Source organism: Podarcis gaigeae, assembly GCF_964106915.1.
Source record: "Podarcis gaigeae genome assembly, chromosome: 16".
NCBI classification, from domain to species: domain Eukaryota; kingdom Metazoa; phylum Chordata; class Lepidosauria; order Squamata; family Lacertidae; genus Podarcis; species Podarcis gaigeae.
The window spans coordinates 13,950,352-13,968,751 of NC_139693.1; the positions used below are offsets into that span (position 1 = coordinate 13,950,352).

Genomic DNA, 18,400 nt, shown 5'->3' on the forward strand with positions numbered 1-18,400 from the left:
AATATATCTGTGATAAACTGTGAGGTATGTTTTATACTTTTGTAAGCTAAAAACATATATGAAAATAAACTGCCAGTGTCATAATGCTGTGACACAAACATTTGGTGAGATCTCACTCGGGATACCGTGTACCGTTCTGGTCATGGAACTTCAAAAAGGCTATTGTAAATCTGAAAAAGGTGCAGTGAATAGCAACAAAAATGATGGAGGGGGTGGAACATGTTTTCCTACGAGGAACGATTATGACATTGGGGGTTTCTGAATTACTATGTTTTTAATCCTCCTGAAAACCCACCAGCATTTTTGCAATAATTTATCCTAATATACACATTTACTTACATGCAGTGTTCCCCAATGTGATTGTGCATTGTATTGCAGCCTATGTATGCATTTTTGTACGCATTATTGCAAAATTTGGAGAAGTGCAGATTTTGAAGGATGGGTCTATGTTTCAGTTTATGCGTTGTTTCAGAAAGCGTGAATTAGGTAGATTTGCTTTTGACGGTGACCTGAACTGAATTTCTCCTCTATCCCCCTTTTTATCTCTCTCTCCTGCACTGCAGTGGATACAACTAACCATGTTTGCCTGAAGAAGAAACGGCACCATCCCTGCATGGCTGTCTGGCCCTTCTCCTTGGACATCTTTTGTGCTTTCGTTCTTTTTACCTGCAAGTGCCTTGCATCACAATGTGGTCGCTTCTTGCTTTTTCACTGCTTGCACTTCAAATAAAGGAACAGACACGTGCTTAAACACACACACACACACACACACACACACACAGCACTTCATATTTGCCTCACGTGCCAAGGTGGACTCTCTTGCCTCCCTGCCGCCGTGCCTGGTCATCACCTGTGACCTCGGAAGCTGTTCAGATCCTGCGCTGCCTCCAAAGCTGCTTCTTGCTTTGAATAACGATCCATAGTGAGACTCTTGCCGCACAGCTTGGCACAAAAGAGGCCTTCCTGACTTGACCTCAGGCTCCTTGTCTTTAAAATGGGGGCTTATCACAGCACCAACATGAGCAGCAACGGTGGCTCTGTGGAAAAGCCCTGAGTGGGCAGTGCATTCTGGGAAAACTCTTGCCTCTTGATGGCCAGTTGTTGGCTTTCGTTAGTTTTTAGGGCTTTGTCCTGATGTTGGCCTCCTCTCAAGTTTTGGGGGTTTTTTGTCTTAAGATGTATGTAAAGGATAAGGGGGGCAGCCAGAGAGCTGGCCCCACAGAAGCATTGTTTTGAAATAGTGAGCAAACATCGTGAGGCACACGGCGGGGGGGAGCGAGCCCTGATGCCTTAATTTTAAAAAATGGATGTCTCTCCTTCTTTGTCCCTATTGCTGGATGTGTGCTCAATCCTCCCAGTTTGCTTCTGTAGCCGTCTGGTCGATGGCCACTCTGCAACATAGCACTGCTTGCTGGGAAATCTCAGCCCTCCGTTGGCCACACTTCCTTCGACTCATTTGCCATATTTCTTACACTCAGGCCGTATTTGTACTATACGTTTAAAGCACTCCTGAAACACATTCAACAGCCATGGCTTCCCCCAAAGAATCCTGGGAGCTGTAGTTTGTCGAGGGTGCTGTTATGAGACCCCTCTCCCCTCACAGAGCTACCATTCCCAGAGTAGTTTTAAAATCAGTCCCTCTTCCCAGGGAATTCTGGGAACTGTAGTACCCTCAGCACTCTCGACAAACTACAGTTCCCAGGATTATTGGGGGAGTTTTATAAAGAGTGCTTTATAAATGCAGTGTGCATTTGGCCTCAGATTTGCCCACTGGTATTTCACTATTTGCCAGTGAGATGCCATCTGTTTTTGAAACATATTTGCATCAGTGCCAAAGAAATATTCCCACTTCTGTAACTGTTTTGACCTCTGTTTTTTTTTATTATTTGGAAAATACAAAGTTTGGCAAGTATGGACTGAGACCTGACAGGGGACTTTGCAGGGCTCCTTCTTCAGATGGGCAAAGGCCTGTGTCTACATGGGGGAAACCTGAGCTTTCAATCCCTGGCATCTCCAGGTAGACATAGGAGAGAACACAATCTGGAATCCTGGAGAGCAACTGCCAGTCAGTGTAGACAATACAGAGCTAAGTAAACCAAATGTCTGGTTTGGTGTAAAGCTGCTTCTGATCTCCCTGCTTTTATCAGCCCTTTATTCAGAAGCAATTGGACTGAATCTTATTTTTAAGGGGAGGACTGCCTTTCAGTGGCAAGTTCTGCAGTTCAATCCTCAGCATCTCCAGGTAGAGAGAGGAAAGAGAACTACATGGTTCAATGGTCTGGCTCCGCCATAGGGTGGCTTCCTATCTTCCAATCTGTATCTGGCTGCAAGGACTTCATCCCCTTTTTCCAGCCCCATATTTTCCACTCGCCCAAGGGGCTCCCTTTCCCTCACTGGTGCCTGCCTTTTGGCACCCACAGCTTCACATCACTGACATCTCGAGAAGTTGCCTGTGCCAGCCTTGCTCCTCTCTGACTGTTGTCCTGCCTAGAGGGTGCCTTTCTCGAATGGGAAATTGATAACCCTGCAATGCCTGGGGGGCTACGGGTCCGCCATCCCCAGGATAATAATAATAATAATAATAATAATAATAATAATAATAATAATAATAATAATAATAAATTCATACCCCACCCTCCCCAGCCAAGACTGGCCTCAGGGCGGCTAACAACCAATAATGAAAGCAAGTTGATTAAAATACAATTTAAAAAACAAAATTAAAATACAACATTAAAACATTAGGATGCAGCCTCTACACGGGAGGAGAAAGGAAAAAGAAAGAGGGGGAGGGAATCAAACTGGTTCTAAGCCAAAGGCCAGGCAGAACAACTCTGTCTTACAGCCCCTGCGGAAAGAAATCAGATCCCGCAGGGCCCTGGTCTCATGAGGCAGAGCGTTCCACCAGGCCGGAGCCAGTGTTGAAAAGGCCCTGGCTCTGGTTGAGGCTAATCTAACTTCCTTAGGGCCCGGGACCTCTTGGGTGTTGCTATTTATGGACCTTAAGGTCCTCCATGGGGCATACCAGGAGAGGCGGTCCCATAGGTATGATATGGATAAGGAACTGACCCTTGGAAATCAAATAGGGTCAGGCACAAAATGATTGGCAATCCTGTTTGGCCAACAGTTGGGCAGGCTGCTTCCTGTCTCTGGAAGCTTCTTTGAGCATTCCAATGCCTGACCTCGAGGCCTGAGGGGCAGAATTCTCCTCACCCAGAGGCCGGTTTGGGGTGAATTGGGGCCTCTAGGCTGCAGCAGCTGAATGCCCCTTACTCCCCCACTCACTTCACACTTGATCCCAGAAAGCCGCCTGAGGTGCTGCAGAAGCCCCCTCACTCCCCTCCGAGGCTGTTTCACATCTCCCTTGAGGTACCCAAATGGGAGACTTCTGAGGTGATGTTTGCTTCTGTAATTGTGCCGGAAGATTCCGTTATCAGGGATTATTTTACACTCCTATGATGCAACTGGGTACTACTGTTTAATCTTTTTGTTTTGTATTGTAGAAACAGACTTGTTTTATTGCCAAAAAAAAAAAAAGGAAAAAAGAAGTGCTATTATTAAAGCAAGATGCTTGAGTCCCTATTGGTTTGGGCTGTTTTTTGTTAAGTTTCATTCCTTCACCACACGGTTCGAGGGGAGGTTACAACAATATAAAAATACAACCTTGGAATAAGTTAGAACAATTTACAGTCGGAAGAATAGGGTGGGCCTTAAACCTTAAACTGTAGCCTTAGGAGGCTTTGTCCTCAGGTGGGAAAAATATTGTGCCTGGGAAAAGGAAGTGGGAGTCAACAGACACTCAAGGAATAGTTCGGAGAAAAAGGTTTTATTTCTACCATCCATGAACTGGTAGAAGGAGCAAGTGTGATAAGTCACAAAAAGCCTGCACCAAGTTCACAGTCATGTGCACAAGCATATATACCCCTTTCCAGTTCCCTCCTCCTTTCTCCTCCCTCAGGAGTCCTGCCCATGAGTTCCTCTGAGCATGAACAGAAAGCTGTCTTGGGACTATTGTGGACTCTTGGCACCCTTCCCAGGAAAGGGGAATGAGAGTGGTTCAGCATGTTCAGATTTGTTGCAACCGAATGAGATAAGATTCGTTCTCAGGCCTGAGTATTCTTGGCAATGACAGAGCCTATTCATTAGCCTTTAAAAGTAACATTTTGCCTTTTGCCACAGCATCTTGTGAGAATAAGCAGAGAAAAGCTGTTTTGGATTTTTAGAAGACAAAAGGAGTTTTGGACAGTTTTGAGGCCTGGGGTGATTATTGAAGCCTGGGGTGATTTCAGACAGGATTTGGGTATCTTGTCCCTTCAAAACCACAACCTTCGCCCGGCTGTGAGGCGTGAAGGCCGCTCCCTGCAAGGCCCTTTCCACCTGGCCTAGGGGGCAGGGCCCAGACTCGCCAGCCCTAGAAAGAGGCTCCTCATAAGACCGGAGGAACATCAGTGGGTTATTGCTTTATTGTTTTGTTTATTTAATATGCTGTAAACCGCTTAGAGATTTTCATTAATATCAGCAAGACAAGGAGATGGTGTTGGACTTTGGGAGGAAGAGAGAACTAGCCCTGCTGTACCTCAGGGAGGGCTGTGTGGAGAGAGGCTCTTCCTTTAAATTCCTAGGAATTTATCTCATTGAAGACCTTACTTGGAAAATAAATACAACCCAGGTGGTTAAGAAAGCCCAACAGGAATTTATCTCATTGAATTTATCTCATTGAAGACCTTACTTGGAAAATAAATACAACCCAGGTGGTTAAGAAAGCCCAACAGAGACTCCATCTCAGAGTATTGCGGAAGAACAATGTCAATCAACATTTGATGATCTCCGTCTACCGGTCCACAATAGAAAGTGTCCTTTCATACTGCATCACGGTGTGGTATGCTGGTTTGGCATCAACTGATAGGAAGTGCCTACAGAGGGTGGTGAATACAGCACAAGCTATTATGGGCTGTCCCATGAATCCGCTGGATGAAATAGCGGAAGAACGTAGCCTCAGGAGAGTGAGGAAAATTCTTAGGAAAGATTCACACCCTGGCCAGCACTTTCTTGATCTCCTGCCCTTGGGCAGAAGATATAGAAGCATGATTAGTCACACCAACAGGGTAAAGAACAGCTTTGATTCCTGGGCTATTAGGCTGCTGAATGAAAAGATAACAACAGGGCAACTTACTTTTGGGTTTGGTGGGTGTGCGTCAGTAAACGAGGGGAATTAAGACTAAGAGAGTTGAGTGGAGGGTGTTCATGTAATCTCACTGTATGCAAGTTGTACAAGTGACAATAAAGTATTTCAATTCAATTATTCAATTTCAATTATTAAAAATATAAAGTGGTATAGAAAATAAAAAATTTAAAATAAAATAAAATAAAAAAATAAAATATGTAGCATCTGGTTCCCCCAGCCTATCAGGAAAGGGACGTTCACCCACAGAGAGGGAATCGGTGGAGTTGGAGAAAGCAAACAGTGACCAGATACTGAGTCTATGCAGCTAACTCAAGATGGATCCAAAACTCTTGCCCAATTCATCATCTAGCATGGACCAGGTGAGTGTGATTGTGGAAAAATGGCCTTGTGGGCCAAAGTTAAACAGACCGCTGGCAGAGTTTACTTTGACCCTCAAACCGGAGGATCCCTGTTTGGTTTCCTGGGATTTGCAGCCATTTGTGTCACAATGCCTGGGTTCCAGTTTCCCTGGAGACGCCAGAGAATTCCAAAGCAGTTAAAGCAGTTAAACAGAAGCAGGTTGAAGCTGAGGCGGAGAACTAGGACGATGGTATGCATCCTAATAATATAATTAATACGAATAATTTATTTTTTATACCCCACCCATCTGACTGGCTACATCACCCCAGAATTAGCATTTGAGGAAGGGCTAGCCCATCTCTCCCTGCCTTTATCTCTCTCTGCTGATCCTTCATCTCCATGAGCTCACAAGCCTGGTAGCACATAGCATCTTTAAAGCAGCTACTAAGGTCCCCACTTGCGACAAGGCCCCACTGCTGTGCCATTATCTTGCCCCTCAGTCCAGGAGTGTTGGGGAGTTTGGAGCCATCGTTTTAACTTTCCACATTCCCTCTGGGGCGCGCTGAGAAACTGGTGCCGCCAGCAGGGCTAGGAAGCCCATGGTCCTTTTTGTCACTAACATCCCAGCAGGTATATAATCTAGGGTTGCCATACTTCAAGAAGTAAAAATCAGAGCACAAAGTTGTTGAGCTTTTCTGGGAAAAGTTTCAAAAAACTCAGTCATTTTACTGATTTCCCAAAATTCCCCATGGACACTAATTTTGTTACTGGGATCCTGGACATGTCTGAGGAAATCCAGAACGTATCAATCAATGTATGGCAATGTATGACGTATGGCAACCCCATTATACATCACAAGCTGCCTTGTACTCCCCTGTTAATAATCTTCTTAGAACTACTGGTTTATGGAGTGCCGGCTATAGCCAAGGGAGTTTAGCAGAATATGGAATGGGCAGAGAGAGGCAGGTTCCTGCCCCACAAGAGCATACAATATTGATTTCAACATTGGGGAGATATGAAAAGAAAAGAGAGCCGAAAGAATAATAATGGCTGAATGTGCGTTTCTCCTCCAAGGAGGTTCCAGGGACTGACCCTGTCTCTCCACCCCAATTGTTAAGAAAGGACTTCGTTCTTTTCTAGCATCCTTTGGCTCTAGATCCTGCCTTCCTTGGCAAGTCTATCACTTCTTTTACTCCTTTTTCTCCTGCTGCCCCCACCTTCCCTCTTTGTGCTCCTTTGCAGGTGTCAGTGTTTGGCTGCGAGCACAGAAGACAACACCGCCCGCTGTGGCTCCTCTGGTGAGAGAATAGCCTTGTTGCACTTTTATTATTAGCTTCTTTTCATTTATGTATTAGGGACGCGGGTGGCGCTGTGGGTTAATCCACAGAGCCTAGGACTTGCCGATCAGATGATCGGCGGTTCAAATCCCCGTGACGGGGTGAGCTCCCGTTGCTCGGTCCCTGCTTCTGCCAACCTAGCAGTTCGAAAGCACCTCAAAGTGCAAGTAGATAAATAGGTACCACTCTGGCGGGAAGGTAAACGGCGTTTCCATGTGCTGCTCTGATTCGCCAGAAGCGGCATATTCTGGGAACATTTTGGGGGGAAGGGGGCATATTCTGGGACCCTCTCAGGGGGCAAGGGGACATATTCTGGGAACGTTTCAGAGGGGAAGGGGGCATATTGTGGGAGAGTTTCAGGGGAGAAGGGGGTATATTTTGGGTGAGTTTCAGAGGGGAGGGAAGGAGGCATATTCTGGGAGAATTTCAAAGAGCAAGGAGGCATATTGTGGGAGAGTTTCAGCGAGAAGGGGACATATTCTTGGAAAATTCCTAGAAAATATGCCCCCTTGGCCCCTGAAAGTCTCCCAGGATATAGAGTGCAGTTGCAACAGGGGTTACCACTCCCAAACGTCCAATGTGGTACGAAGGAAGGCAAACCCCGAACAAAAGAAGGCATGGAGTTTTATACTTTTCTTGCAGCACAGAGGAATATGTCAGAGGAGGGGCGATTCCAGAGATTACAGGTGAGCAGTTGTGAGAAATATTTGGTAAAGTACAGTTGTTATGACAGTTATTAACATGCAAAGTTCTTAAGTGATGTTGACAAAGAGAGGAAGGTTTGCAGGTGACTCTTATGGATATTTCTCAAAAATCCTACTGATATCTATCTATTGTGATTTTATTATTACAGGGAGAATCTTGATGGTTCTTCCTGGAGCTTTTCCTCCAGGGAAGAATGACTATGGGCTTTGGGTGATTCTGGAGCTTATGTTGATGTTCCAGAGCTTATGTTGATGTTCCCTGACGCCTTATGAATAAAGTGTTATATATTACATTTTTGTTATGTTACGGTTGTTAATGACTTATTAAAATAAACAGTTGTATTTGTGAATTTGTGTCATATCACTGTTTACCTTGCTGGTGGAACTGTGGCGCTGTTTTAGGGTTTGAATGTATTCCAAATTTGGCACTCAGTAAGGGACGCAGGTGGCGCTGTGGGTTAAACCACAGAGCCTAGGTCTTGCCGATCAGAAGGTTGGTGGTTCGAATCCCCGCAACGGGGTGAGCTCCCGTTGCTCGGTCCCTGCTCCTGCCAACCTAGCAGTTCGAAAGCATGTCAAAGTGCAAGTAGATAAATAGGTACCGCTCCAGCGGGAAGGTAAACGGCGTTTCCGTGCGCTGCTCTGGTTCACCAGAAGTGGCTTAGTCATGCTGGCTGCATGACCTGGAAGCTGTACGCCGACTCCCTCGGCCAATAAAGCGAGATAAGCACCGCAACCCCAGAGTTGGCCACGACTGGACCTCATGGTCAGGGGTCCCTTTACCTATAGTCACTGGAAGGACAGATCCTGAACTGAGGCTCCAATACTTTGGCACCTCATGAGAAGACTCCCTTGAAAAGACCCTGATGTTGAGAAAGATTGAGGGCACAAGAAGGAGATGGAAGAGAATGAGATGGTTGGACAGTGTTCTCGAAGCTACCAACATGAGCTTGACCAAACTGCGGGAGGCAGTGGAAGACGGGAGTGCCTGGCGTGCTGTGGTCCATGGGGTCACGAAGAGTTGGACACGACTAAACAACAACAACAACAATAGTCGGTACCAGTGTCCTCAAAGGGCTGAAGATGTAGCTTAAAACCAAATTGGGTGTCTTTAAGGACAGAAATGGGCCATGAAAGGCAGGTTAATGCATAAAGAAAGCAACCACATAACTTAAGCTACTCCTAAAATACTTCCTTTCCCCATACATCAATTTCTTAGAGGACATGAGAACATGCATTATGAGTAACATCAATGTTCAAATATTTTTTAGAACTTCCCTGTATAGAGAAAATTAATTAAGAACGGAAAAGCCATTTATGTAGTGCAATTATAAAGTGAAATGCATTAAAACAAATTTGGGACGGATGGGAAAGAGATACTTTTACTATACAAGAGCAGTGGTGCAGAAATGAGTGCCTTATTTTCTATTTTTTAAAAAAATCAGCTGTCTCCTTTAACCAACACTTCTCAAGACTGTCTTAATGCAGGCCACTCAACCACTGCTCAGAGGAGCAGGGGAGCTACGAAGAAAGCCAAATCAGTCGATCGTTTCCATTACCTGGTTGCCGCCATATATTATATTAGCACAGGGACACGCGAAAGAGGGAAAATCGGATAGAAAAGCCAGAAAAGCCCCCTTTATCTCCGTCCGCCTCGTCCGCCTCATTTACATCTCCCTGGATGGCATCCTGGCCTGTGGCAGGATCCAGTTCCAACCCTTCTTCAAGCTTCGCTTTCCCCCCTCCTTGCTTTTCCTCTCTCCTTGACGCTGCTGCTGCTGCTGCTGCCCCGTGAACGGAGATCAAGAGCAAAGCTGGTCGCGCTGAAAGCAATGGAGAGAGAAAGGAAGAGAGACAGAGAGGAAAAGGAGAGGGGGGCGAGCGAAATCGCCCTTAAAAGAAAAATCCCAGTGAATTGTATTGCCAGCTCCCTTTCGTCCATGCAACTCTCTGTGTGTGACTGCGGATTGCGAAGTCCTGACACGGATTCTCCACTAACTCTGAACTGGAGCCGCCTCCACCTCTTCCTCCAATCTCCATTCCCCCTCTCTCTTTTCTACCCACCCCTGGGTTCACCTTATCATATAAACGTGTATAGAAGCGGTGGCAGCCAAAATATATGGGGGGACACACATATATATTCTCCAGCACCCCGCTTCTTCTGTCTCCTCGCCGCCCCCGCCACCACCCGCCCAAGCTGGTGGGAGGGGAGGGGGGTTTCTGGCAAATGAAAGCGGATTAGAGACAGCTAAATACCAGATGTGGAGATAATCTAAAGGCTCGATCTGCCACCACTGGCCATTTTGCACTCCATTTGAGCTGCTTGCGGCTGCACGGCTTTGGGGAGGAGAGGAGGAGTGATGGGAGGGGGGGAGAGAAAGAGAAAGAAGCGGTGCGGGGGTGGGTGGGTGTGTTCGTGCAAAAGCTCTGGGCTCGATCTGGCAGCGGCAAGCAGCGCTGGATCACTTCAGCCGGCGGCGGCTGGGAGCTTTGGGGCAGCCCCGCAGCGAGAGCAGGCGAATCGGCTGCATCTCGGAGACCAACTGGGTGCCGCCCGCCCACTCGAGGACCTACTCGCCAGCTCAGAATCAAAAACTTTGATCTGTGGTGTTGACTTTTTTTCTTAATTTTTTTAAAATAACTTTTCTTTCTTTCTTTTTTAAAAAAAATAATTTATTTTTTATAAGTGTCCCCTGATTTATTGAAAAAAATCTGGTAACCTTAGGGTAGAGGCCCTTAGATGTATGGTGTGCAGCAGCTTAAGTTGCTAGTGTTTTGACTCAGTGGGGCTTCTGAGCAGACTTGCTAAATATTAAACAGGCGACTATATTCACATTGCAGCGTAAGTCAATCAAGCGCCCCACTGACAGGAATCGCTGTGAGGTAAACACAGCGCGTGGGCCGCCTCACGTGGCGGATGGATTGGCTAGGCGGCTCGCCAATCATACTCCTAAAGGCGGTCCCCAGAGTCCGCTCGCTCCTTGGATTGGCGGCGAAGACTTCCTCCGGCGTCGCGCATGCGCCGCTATGGCCGGCAGCGGTTGGGAGCGGAGGGTGCTGCCCGCGTGCGTGGGGGCGGCGCTGGTGGGCGCGCTCGCCCTGGAGGTGGTCGCGGTGCTGCTGCTTCGGCAACGCGGAGGCGGCGGCGAGCGCGGGAGCGAGGCCCGTAGGACGGAAGCATTCCCATTTGTGTCGCTGGCATCGCTGCTTTTCCTGCTGGGGAACGTGCTCGAGAACGCGCGCCGTTTCGTCACCGCCTCGCCCAGCACGCGCGGCGTTATGCTGGCGGGGGCGGGGCAAGGATGGGAGTGAGTTGGGGGGACGGCAGCCAATCAGAGAAGGGCGTGGGAGTGTGGAGGCGGGGCTTGGGGAAGTGGCGGGAAAAGGACTGGGAAGGCATTTTTTGTTAGGCTAGGGCAGGCTTCCTCAACCTTGGCCTTCCAGATGTTTTGAGACTACAGTTCCCAGCATCCCTGACTACTGGTCCTGCTAGCTAGGGATCATGGGAGTTGTAGGCCAAAAACATCTGGATGGTCGAGTTTGGGCCCTGGGCTAGGGAAAGCGCCTTGGCCTGACATGCTCAGAGGCACGCTTCTCATTGGATTTTATTTTTTCAAAGCTCTTTTTTGTCAGAGGAGGAAAAGCCCTGAGGAAAGCAACAGCGCCAGTGAGGCCTAGCTAAAAGTTTGGGATGCCTTAAAGGGAAGGGAATTGAGAAATTGCAGCTGTCAGGCAGGAGGTCCCATCTCTGGGGCCATCACTTAAAAAGGGAACCAGGTAGCAGATAATGGGAAAGGCCCCTAAGAATTTCAAGATAGGCAAGTCTGTGTTAGATGCTCTGCCAGAGTAAACAGTACTGAACCAGATGTCTTACCTGGCAGCTACTGGCATTCCTAAATGTATTACAGGCTTGCAGCACAGGTTTTTTGTTTTTGTTTTGTAAGCAAGACCCTGCTTCATTAAGATGATGGAGGCAAGTGTTAGAGAGAGAGAAATACCAAGGGGTATTTAGAGAAATGGATTTAATATGTAAGATTAAAAATGAATGAGTATGCTGTACAAACAAAAGAGGAATATTGTAAATGAATTCCTCAGGGGCCACAAGGAATTGGGTATTTACTGCAGCAGCACTTACATTGTGCAGTTCATTGCATTTGTATGCTAGGGAGGTTTCTGTGCCTGATTTTAGATGCCAGGTTAAAGCATATTATTTACATGATAACTTACCCTGTTATGTGACCTATTTTTATGTTCTTCTGATATTTGCCTCTTTGTTTATCTTTGAATTTCGTCTCTTAGGTTGATTTTATTAAGTATGCTGCCTTGAGAAGGTTTTGTTCTTAATAGGGCAATGTAGAAATTAACATATAAACAAAAGCATATCAGGTAGAAATAAATGGGAGTACTGTAATCCCCATTGCATTTAGTAGAACTTAATTTATGGTTAGGGGAAAAGGCATACTGCCTTTCAAAAAAAAAATGGTTACCCCCTTTCATGTATTTATTTGTTTTATCAGTTTTATGCTCCACCTTTCAATCACTTGCTCAGGGTGACTTATACAGTGGTACCTCAGGTTACAGATGCTTCAGGTTGCATACACTTCAGGTTACAGACTCTGCTAACCCAGAAATAGTACCTCAGGTTAAGAACTTTGCTTCAGGATGAGAACAGAAATCGTGCTCCGGCAGCAGCGGGAGGCCCCATTAGCTAAAGTGGTGCTTCAGGTTAAGAACAGTTTCAGGTTAAGAACGGACCTCCGGAACGAATTAAGTACTTAACCCGAGGTACCACCGTAACTGGTTGGAAGAATACTCCTTCACGTATCTGTGCACACAGCCTAGCAGCCTTTAATCCTCTGGCTGCTCGACAGTCCCAGGGAAGCCTTTCCTGCAATGGAGGAGAGAAGCACCTTCTCCACAGTTGCTCCTTCTGTGGCCAGTGGTTGGAGCCGGGTTCATCTCCCAATTGCTGTGTGACCTTTTCCTTGAGGGACCAAACTGCCAGAAGGCACTTAACCAGAGTTTCTCAGATTAAAAAAGCAACATTGGAAGCTGCCTTATTCCAAGGCAAACCACTAGATTAACCCAGTTTTAAGCAAAAACTGTTGGGCAATGGTTCATCTGGGATTTAAGTGAGGTTCCCCCCCCCTTCCTCCAGATGCCAGAGATTGAACACGGGACCATTTGCATGCAAATCATGTCCTCTGCCGCTGGGCTGAGCGAGTGGAGTAAGATGAGCCCAGTAGAAATCTCACTGTCGTTCCTCTCTCTCTCTTTCAGTTACTGCTACTCCTGCCAATCTCACGTGCCTCCCCGCTGCAGCCACTGCTTCTCCTGCAACGTTTGCATCCTGCGGCGCGACCACCATTGCACTTTGCTTGGCCAGTGCTTGGGATACCAGAACTACCGCTACTTCCTTTGCCTGCTGCTACATGGCTCTGTCGCCTTGCTGTACGGCTGCGTGATCAATGCTGATGTGGTCCTATCACTGCTCCAGGAGGGCACCTCTGTCCAGGCGATGCTGCTGCTACTACTCCCCTGGCTTATGTTACTGATGGGTAAGATTCATTGGCGCCATACAGACTCCATCACAGACCTACGGTTGCATGCTGGAAACTGACAAAATAGGCCTCTGCACCACTCTTAATAGTACCAGCCCTGCTTTTGAGAGTACAGGCGACTCCCCTCTTACACAGGGGTGATGTTCCAGCGCCCCGCACGCATACAGGAAAATCGTGTAACTGGGGAGTGGCCCCTAAACACCCTTGAAACGCCCTTGGTGCCTCTCTCTCTCCAATCCAGATCAAAAATACTGTACCAAAAATAGCTGCAACTGGAATTGAAGCTCTGGAGGATGCACGGAAAGGTTGCTGCTGTGCTAACACATACATCAGCTGTTAGGCAGAGAGGCTGAGCAGCCTAAACTGTGCCTCACTGTGCCTCTGGTCTCTTTGGGGCTTCCGCTGCCTTTACCTGTCCTCTTCAAGCTCTGGGGAGGGTCTCCTCACAAGCCATGAGGACTCTCCAGCTCTCTTCTTCCATTTCCTGGTATGAATTAAATTACTTAATTATTTCCCGGTGCCACTATGCGTGGTTGTAGGTGCACAAGTGGGGGGATGCCTGTATCTGTGGACAGGGTTTAATTCAAGCCAAGGCTTACCTCAATTGATAGAGGATGAGATACTTAATATCAGCGTCATGGGTTTGAGCCCCACATTGGGCAAAAGATTCCTGCATTGCAGAGGGTTGGACTAGATGGCTCTTGTGGTCCCTTCCAACTCCACAATTCTATGATTCTGCCTGTCCTGGGACCTTCTGCATTCAAAACAGATACTTTACCACTCAACAAGGTCCCTTCCTCTAAAGATAAGGCATCTCTGCTGTCAGGCTTACGATATACAAGCCATGGCATGAAAGGAAAGGGAAGTGGGGAGCAAACAGAGGCATTTAGAGAAGCTGGAATGGAAAGATTTTGAGGAGATGCAGAGCCAAAAGTGGCTGGTTTTCCAGCAAAGCAGATGGAGGGGTCCTGGGGTCCCATCTTCCTCTCTCTCCTTTTGGTAACTAACGTAGCACTTGGATCTCTCTTGTAGGGCAGGTGAACATCACAATCTTCATCTTTGCTTTTGTGACTGACGTCTGCATTGTTGGCTTCCTCTTCTGCACGGGCTTCCTGCTCTTTCACAGCCTGCTAGCCCTGCGTGGGCAGACGACCAACGAATGGTTCGAAGGAGATCGTCAGTACGACTTGGGCTGGAAAGACAACCTTCGGGAAGTGCTGGGGAAACAGGGGCACCTGGTGTGGTTCATGCCTTTCATTGCTTCCCCTTTGCCGGGGGACGGGATCACCTTCCGAACTAAGTGCCCCCGATCTGAGCCACTCCCCAAATCCCGTGACCTCTAAAGGTGGGTTCCAGGGTGCAGGTTGGGGCTATGTAGAACGTGCACTTCATATGCAAGGATGACCAGAAAAAAGCAATCAGTGGGCAAAATAATTTATTTTAACAATGCTTGATGTTGTTGTTTAGTTGTGTCCGACTCTTCATGAGCCCATGAACCAGAGGTTTGTCCAGCGCTTTCGCATGTTCAAACCACTGCACATAACTTACTTGGTTGTAATCCTTACAATAACCCTGTAAGGCAGCTTTGGGGGGAACTTTGTAAGCCAGTGGACCCTGGTTTATTTGCAAATGGTGGGGTGTGTTAAAATGTTAGGAAATGGCAGCAGTCCCAAGGCACAATCACTGCAAGGCCTGTGAGTCTTGGAAGCTCAGAACACACAAGGCTACTTTTCTCAAATCTTCTTTCTCCAGTATTTGATGTAGCCACACACTTGCTCTCTCCCCCACCTTGACTCCAAGAAGAGCTCTTCTTGTGCAATTTACAGGAGCAGCAGAGATACAGTAAAATATTATCTGCAGAAAAATGGTCACTTATGATTACTTTGAAGGAATGCTAATAATGACCCACACACTACTTATCCATTCTGGTTACTTTTTGTTAATCTGAAGCATTTTAACCTGCTCTTCAGCTGAGAAAGGCTCCCAGAGTGGATTGAAAAGATTAATAATAAGATAGCCCTTGTCTTCAAGCTTAAGGCAGTCTTGACATAAAAGAAAAAGCGGGGGGGGGGGGGGGAGAGGAAAAAAGAAAACCCGGACACTATTTCATCTTGTTAGTTATTTCACTTACAAGGTTCTCAAAATGACCATCTGGAATGGAAAGAGTTCAAGGAGGGGAAGAGCCAGGGATTTCTGCATTTCCCAACCGAACTGATGGTAGCTCTGTTTCTCTTTCTTTCTACTGCAGCCTGATAGCAGACCATGACAATCTCTCTCTTTTTCTCTCCTTCCAGGTTTCCATTCTGTGTTTTGCAAGGGGAGTCGAGCCCCTGTGAGGGGAGAGCGATTAGCTACATCTGCTCTGCTCAAAAGCAAATGAACTGAGAGATGAATTCTCACATGTTTTGCTCCCGTCATCAATAGCTTTTTTTCCTTTTGGGGTTCTGGTGACATATACTTCCATCTGATTTGGTGGCTTTTGGCACACTGGGGATGCTTTTGAGGGGCCCCAAATGGTTCACTTCAGTGGTCTGGAAGGAAGTCTCCATGGGAGCTTAGCCATCCTGCTGGGCTAAGTTCCATCTGGCGGCTGAGGTTGCTGGGACCAAATTTATTCACTGCCTTTCAGATCTGCGTGGTGCTTTTCCACCAGCTTATTTCACTCCACAGTTGTGAAATGTCACGACCCCTTCCTTACTCTCTCAGGCTGGAAGGCACAGGGAGAAGCTAAGAAAAACTAGGCATGAATTGCGGTGGAAACACAACACAAAAGTTTGTAGTAGGTGCGAAGGCTTTACCTGTCACTCTCTTCTTGGCATTTGTGAGGTTGGTATCATAGGGAACTTGCTTCTGCCAAAAGCAAGCAAGAGATGAGTGAAGGAATTCTGGCGATATTTATCCCTTTCCTTTACAATTCTGCCAGCCGCCTTGCAATGCTTAGGATCCTTCCACATCTAAGCTCTGCTTTTGTGCTTTGGCCGTATTACCCACTGAATCCTTACAAAATGTTGCCTGCCTGGAGGTCTGCACTGCTGCAAGCCCACAAGATGGGGCGGGAGGATCAAAGAGACAGGATTCTTTGCCTGTTTTCCAATAATGTTTCCAGTAATGTAAGGTGTATTAAATGGCCTTATTTGGAGTCGGAGAGTTGGTTCACCTAGCCTAGTATTGACGGCTCTGACGGATAGTGGCACTTTCCAGACCAGCTACATGGATGCTTCAGCTGCAGATGCTGAGAATTGAACCTGGGACCTTATGCATGCAAAACAGGGCTCTGCCATTGAGCTCCTGGATGATGGGGGCACTCCCAGTGCCCTGAGAGGTGGGGTGTCAGGGCATCCTTTGCTGAGCAGGCATTATAGCTTGGCAGCATTCGACAGGAACAGTACTGTTCCTTCTTACGGATCTATTCTGCTTCCCTGAATCGCAACAGTTTTGAGAGGACAGCGGAAAGGCAATGATGGAATTTCGAGCTGCATTCCAGAAAAGTTGTCAGTCCACACTGCTTGTAGGTGGTTTTAATTTCTAGGTACTTTCAATATTAAATCAGCCACCAGTGCAAACAGCCCCCCAGAGAGGAGGGCAAGAATGCTTGGCTCTTGAGATGCCCACCTTTCCTTGTGGCCATGAGTAATGGAGATGTGGGTTTTAATCCTGTTTTAGCTGTGAGTTCCTTGACTTAGTTTGGGAAAAGCTGCTATTCTCTTCTGTTTCAGCTTTTCATCTGACATTGGGCCTACCTTTAGATGTAAATGCACCTTTTTACATTAAAATGCTATTTAAAATGACAACACAATTATCTTGTGACTACAGTTATTTATATATATATATATATATAAATACATAAACACACACTCTCTCAAATGGCATTGCCTTGATTGAAAGGGTCATCTAGTTCAGAGATGGGAACCTGTTGCCTTTCAAACGTTGGATTCTATAACTCCCATCAGCCCCAGCCAGCATGGCTAATGTCAGGAATGATGGGAGAAATGATGGGGGGGGGGGGGGCAGCTCAGGTTCTCCACCCCCGATCTAACTCCACACACTGTTTCCAGAAGTAGCCAACTACATTACAGTGATTGAGAAGAGTGCTTCTCAGACGGTGTGGAAGCCAAGAACCCCGGTATATTACTTCTGCCACATCAAGTCGCTCGAAGGCTGTTGCAAACAGGCTCTGGGGTGGAAAGGCAAGCTTTAAATGAAAGCTCAACATGTGTTGCCATGGACCGGGAAAGCCTTGCCAGAGTAATTCATGTGTTGGTTACTTCAAGACTGGATTACCGCAATGCGCTCCATGTGGGAGCTTCCCTTGCGCTTGATCTGGAAGCTGCAGGTCATGCAGAATGCTGCAGCACGGCTGCAGCCAGGAGTGAGGCCTTGTCAGCCTAGAACGCCTGTGCTCAAGAGATCTGCGCTACTTGCCGATTTGCTACTAAGCCCAATTCAATGTGTTATTATCACTATATAAAGCCTTTAACAACTTGGGACCAGTTTACCTGCAAGATCACCTTACCTCACATATGCCCAGTTGACCGCTTTGATTGGTGGAATTGGCCTACTACAAGTGCCACATAATACCTGTTCTGCATTTGTAGAACTCGGATCATTTAGTGTCACAGCACCCATTGGAACTCCCTGCTGATTGAGATCAAGCAGGCACCTTCACTTTACTCTTTCTGCTAAAATCATTCCTGTTTAGACAAACCTACCCAGATGCTTAGAAAGTTATCTGTTTTAGTATTTTAATTTCTGTATGGTATAGAGTAGCATACCCTCCAACATTTCTCCGATGAAAATAGGGACATCCTATTCCATTATTATTATTATTATTATTATTATTATTATTATTATTACCCTGCCCATCAGACTGGGTTGCTCCAACATTAAATATTAAAAAACTACCTTATAAAGGGCTGCCTTCAGGTGTCTTCCAAAGGATGTATCTCCTTGGCTCAGAGGTCACATAACTCCATACCCTCTGATGAAAATAGGGACATCTTAAGGAAAACCAGGACATTCTGGGATCAAATCAGAAACTGGGACGGCTTCTGTAAATCTGGAACTGTCCCTGGAAAATAGGGACAATAGGAGGGTCTGGAGTAGGGTTGTGCATTTTCCTGTTTTATCTTTTGTAAACCACTCTGAAGTGGTTTTTGTTTTGTGTTTTTTTTACAATCAAGCGGTGTATAACTTTTATGAAATAAATGAAAATGAAAACCCCTGGCTGGGGAGAGCCATGCATTGTTCTGGAAGCTTGCCACTCAGGCTGTTCTGGAA

At 46.7% G+C, this 18,400-nt stretch overlaps 2 protein-coding genes and 1 long non-coding RNA gene across 8 annotated transcripts in view; 2 read left to right on the forward strand and 1 right to left on the reverse strand.

Annotated features, from left to right (window-relative positions):
• The window catches only part of LOC310833628 (calpain-1 catalytic subunit), a 56,729-nt gene extending 48,814 nt beyond the window's left edge, over positions 1-7,915 (forward strand). For 2 of the 5 annotated variants that reach the window (XM_083716278.1, XM_083716279.1), the window contains exon 22: positions 564-3,579. In XM_083716278.1, coding sequence (XP_083572404.1) covers positions 564-590 — 27 coding nt within the window. In that variant the 3' untranslated portion in view covers positions 591-3,579. Of the gene's footprint in view, positions 1-563; positions 3,580-5,399; positions 5,542-7,500; positions 7,545-7,711 lie in introns of those variants that run through there. The other 3 variants (XR_014558852.1, XR_014558854.1, XR_014558853.1) reach the window with 3 other exon arrangements.
• A 1,085-nt stretch (positions 7,916-9,000) lies between these two features.
• On the reverse strand, positions 9,001-10,485 carry LOC310833680. Of its 2 annotated transcripts, none has more exons than XR_014558875.1 (2): positions 10,397-10,485; positions 9,001-9,385 (listed from the first exon to the last, which is right to left on the reverse strand). It is a non-coding gene; the product is annotated as an uncharacterized lncRNA (long non-coding RNA). The 2 variants fall into 2 exon arrangements; XR_014558876.1 differs by lacking the exon at positions 10,397-10,485 and adding an exon at positions 9,819-10,156.
• An 88-nt stretch (positions 10,486-10,573) lies between these two features.
• Positions 10,574-16,919, forward strand: ZDHHC24 (zDHHC palmitoyltransferase 24). The gene is made up of 4 exons (XM_083716356.1): positions 10,574-10,870; positions 12,843-13,120; positions 14,156-14,468; positions 15,418-16,919. The coding sequence occupies exons 1-3, from the start codon at positions 10,590-10,592 to the stop codon at positions 14,464-14,466; spliced, it is 870 nt and encodes a 289-aa protein (XP_083572482.1). The 5' UTR covers positions 10,574-10,589; the 3' UTR covers positions 14,467-14,468; positions 15,418-16,919.
• The last annotated feature ends 1,481 nt before the right edge of the window (positions 16,920-18,400 follow it).

What these genes read in the sequence shown, in the direction of transcription:
- ZDHHC24 (XM_083716356.1), top strand. Translation starts at nt 10,590, where the DNA reads ATGGCCGGCAGCGGTTGGGAGCGGAGGGTGCTGCCCGCGTGCGTGGGG. An exon ending in GGGGCGGGGCAAGGATGGGA is followed by an intron (nt 10,871 to 12,842) that starts GTGAGTTGGGGG and finishes TCTCTCTTTCAG; the next exon opens with TTACTGCTACTCCTGCCAAT. An exon ending in CTGGCTTATGTTACTGATGG is followed by an intron (nt 13,121 to 14,155) that starts GTAAGATTCATT and finishes TCTCTCTTGTAG; the next exon opens with GGCAGGTGAACATCACAATC.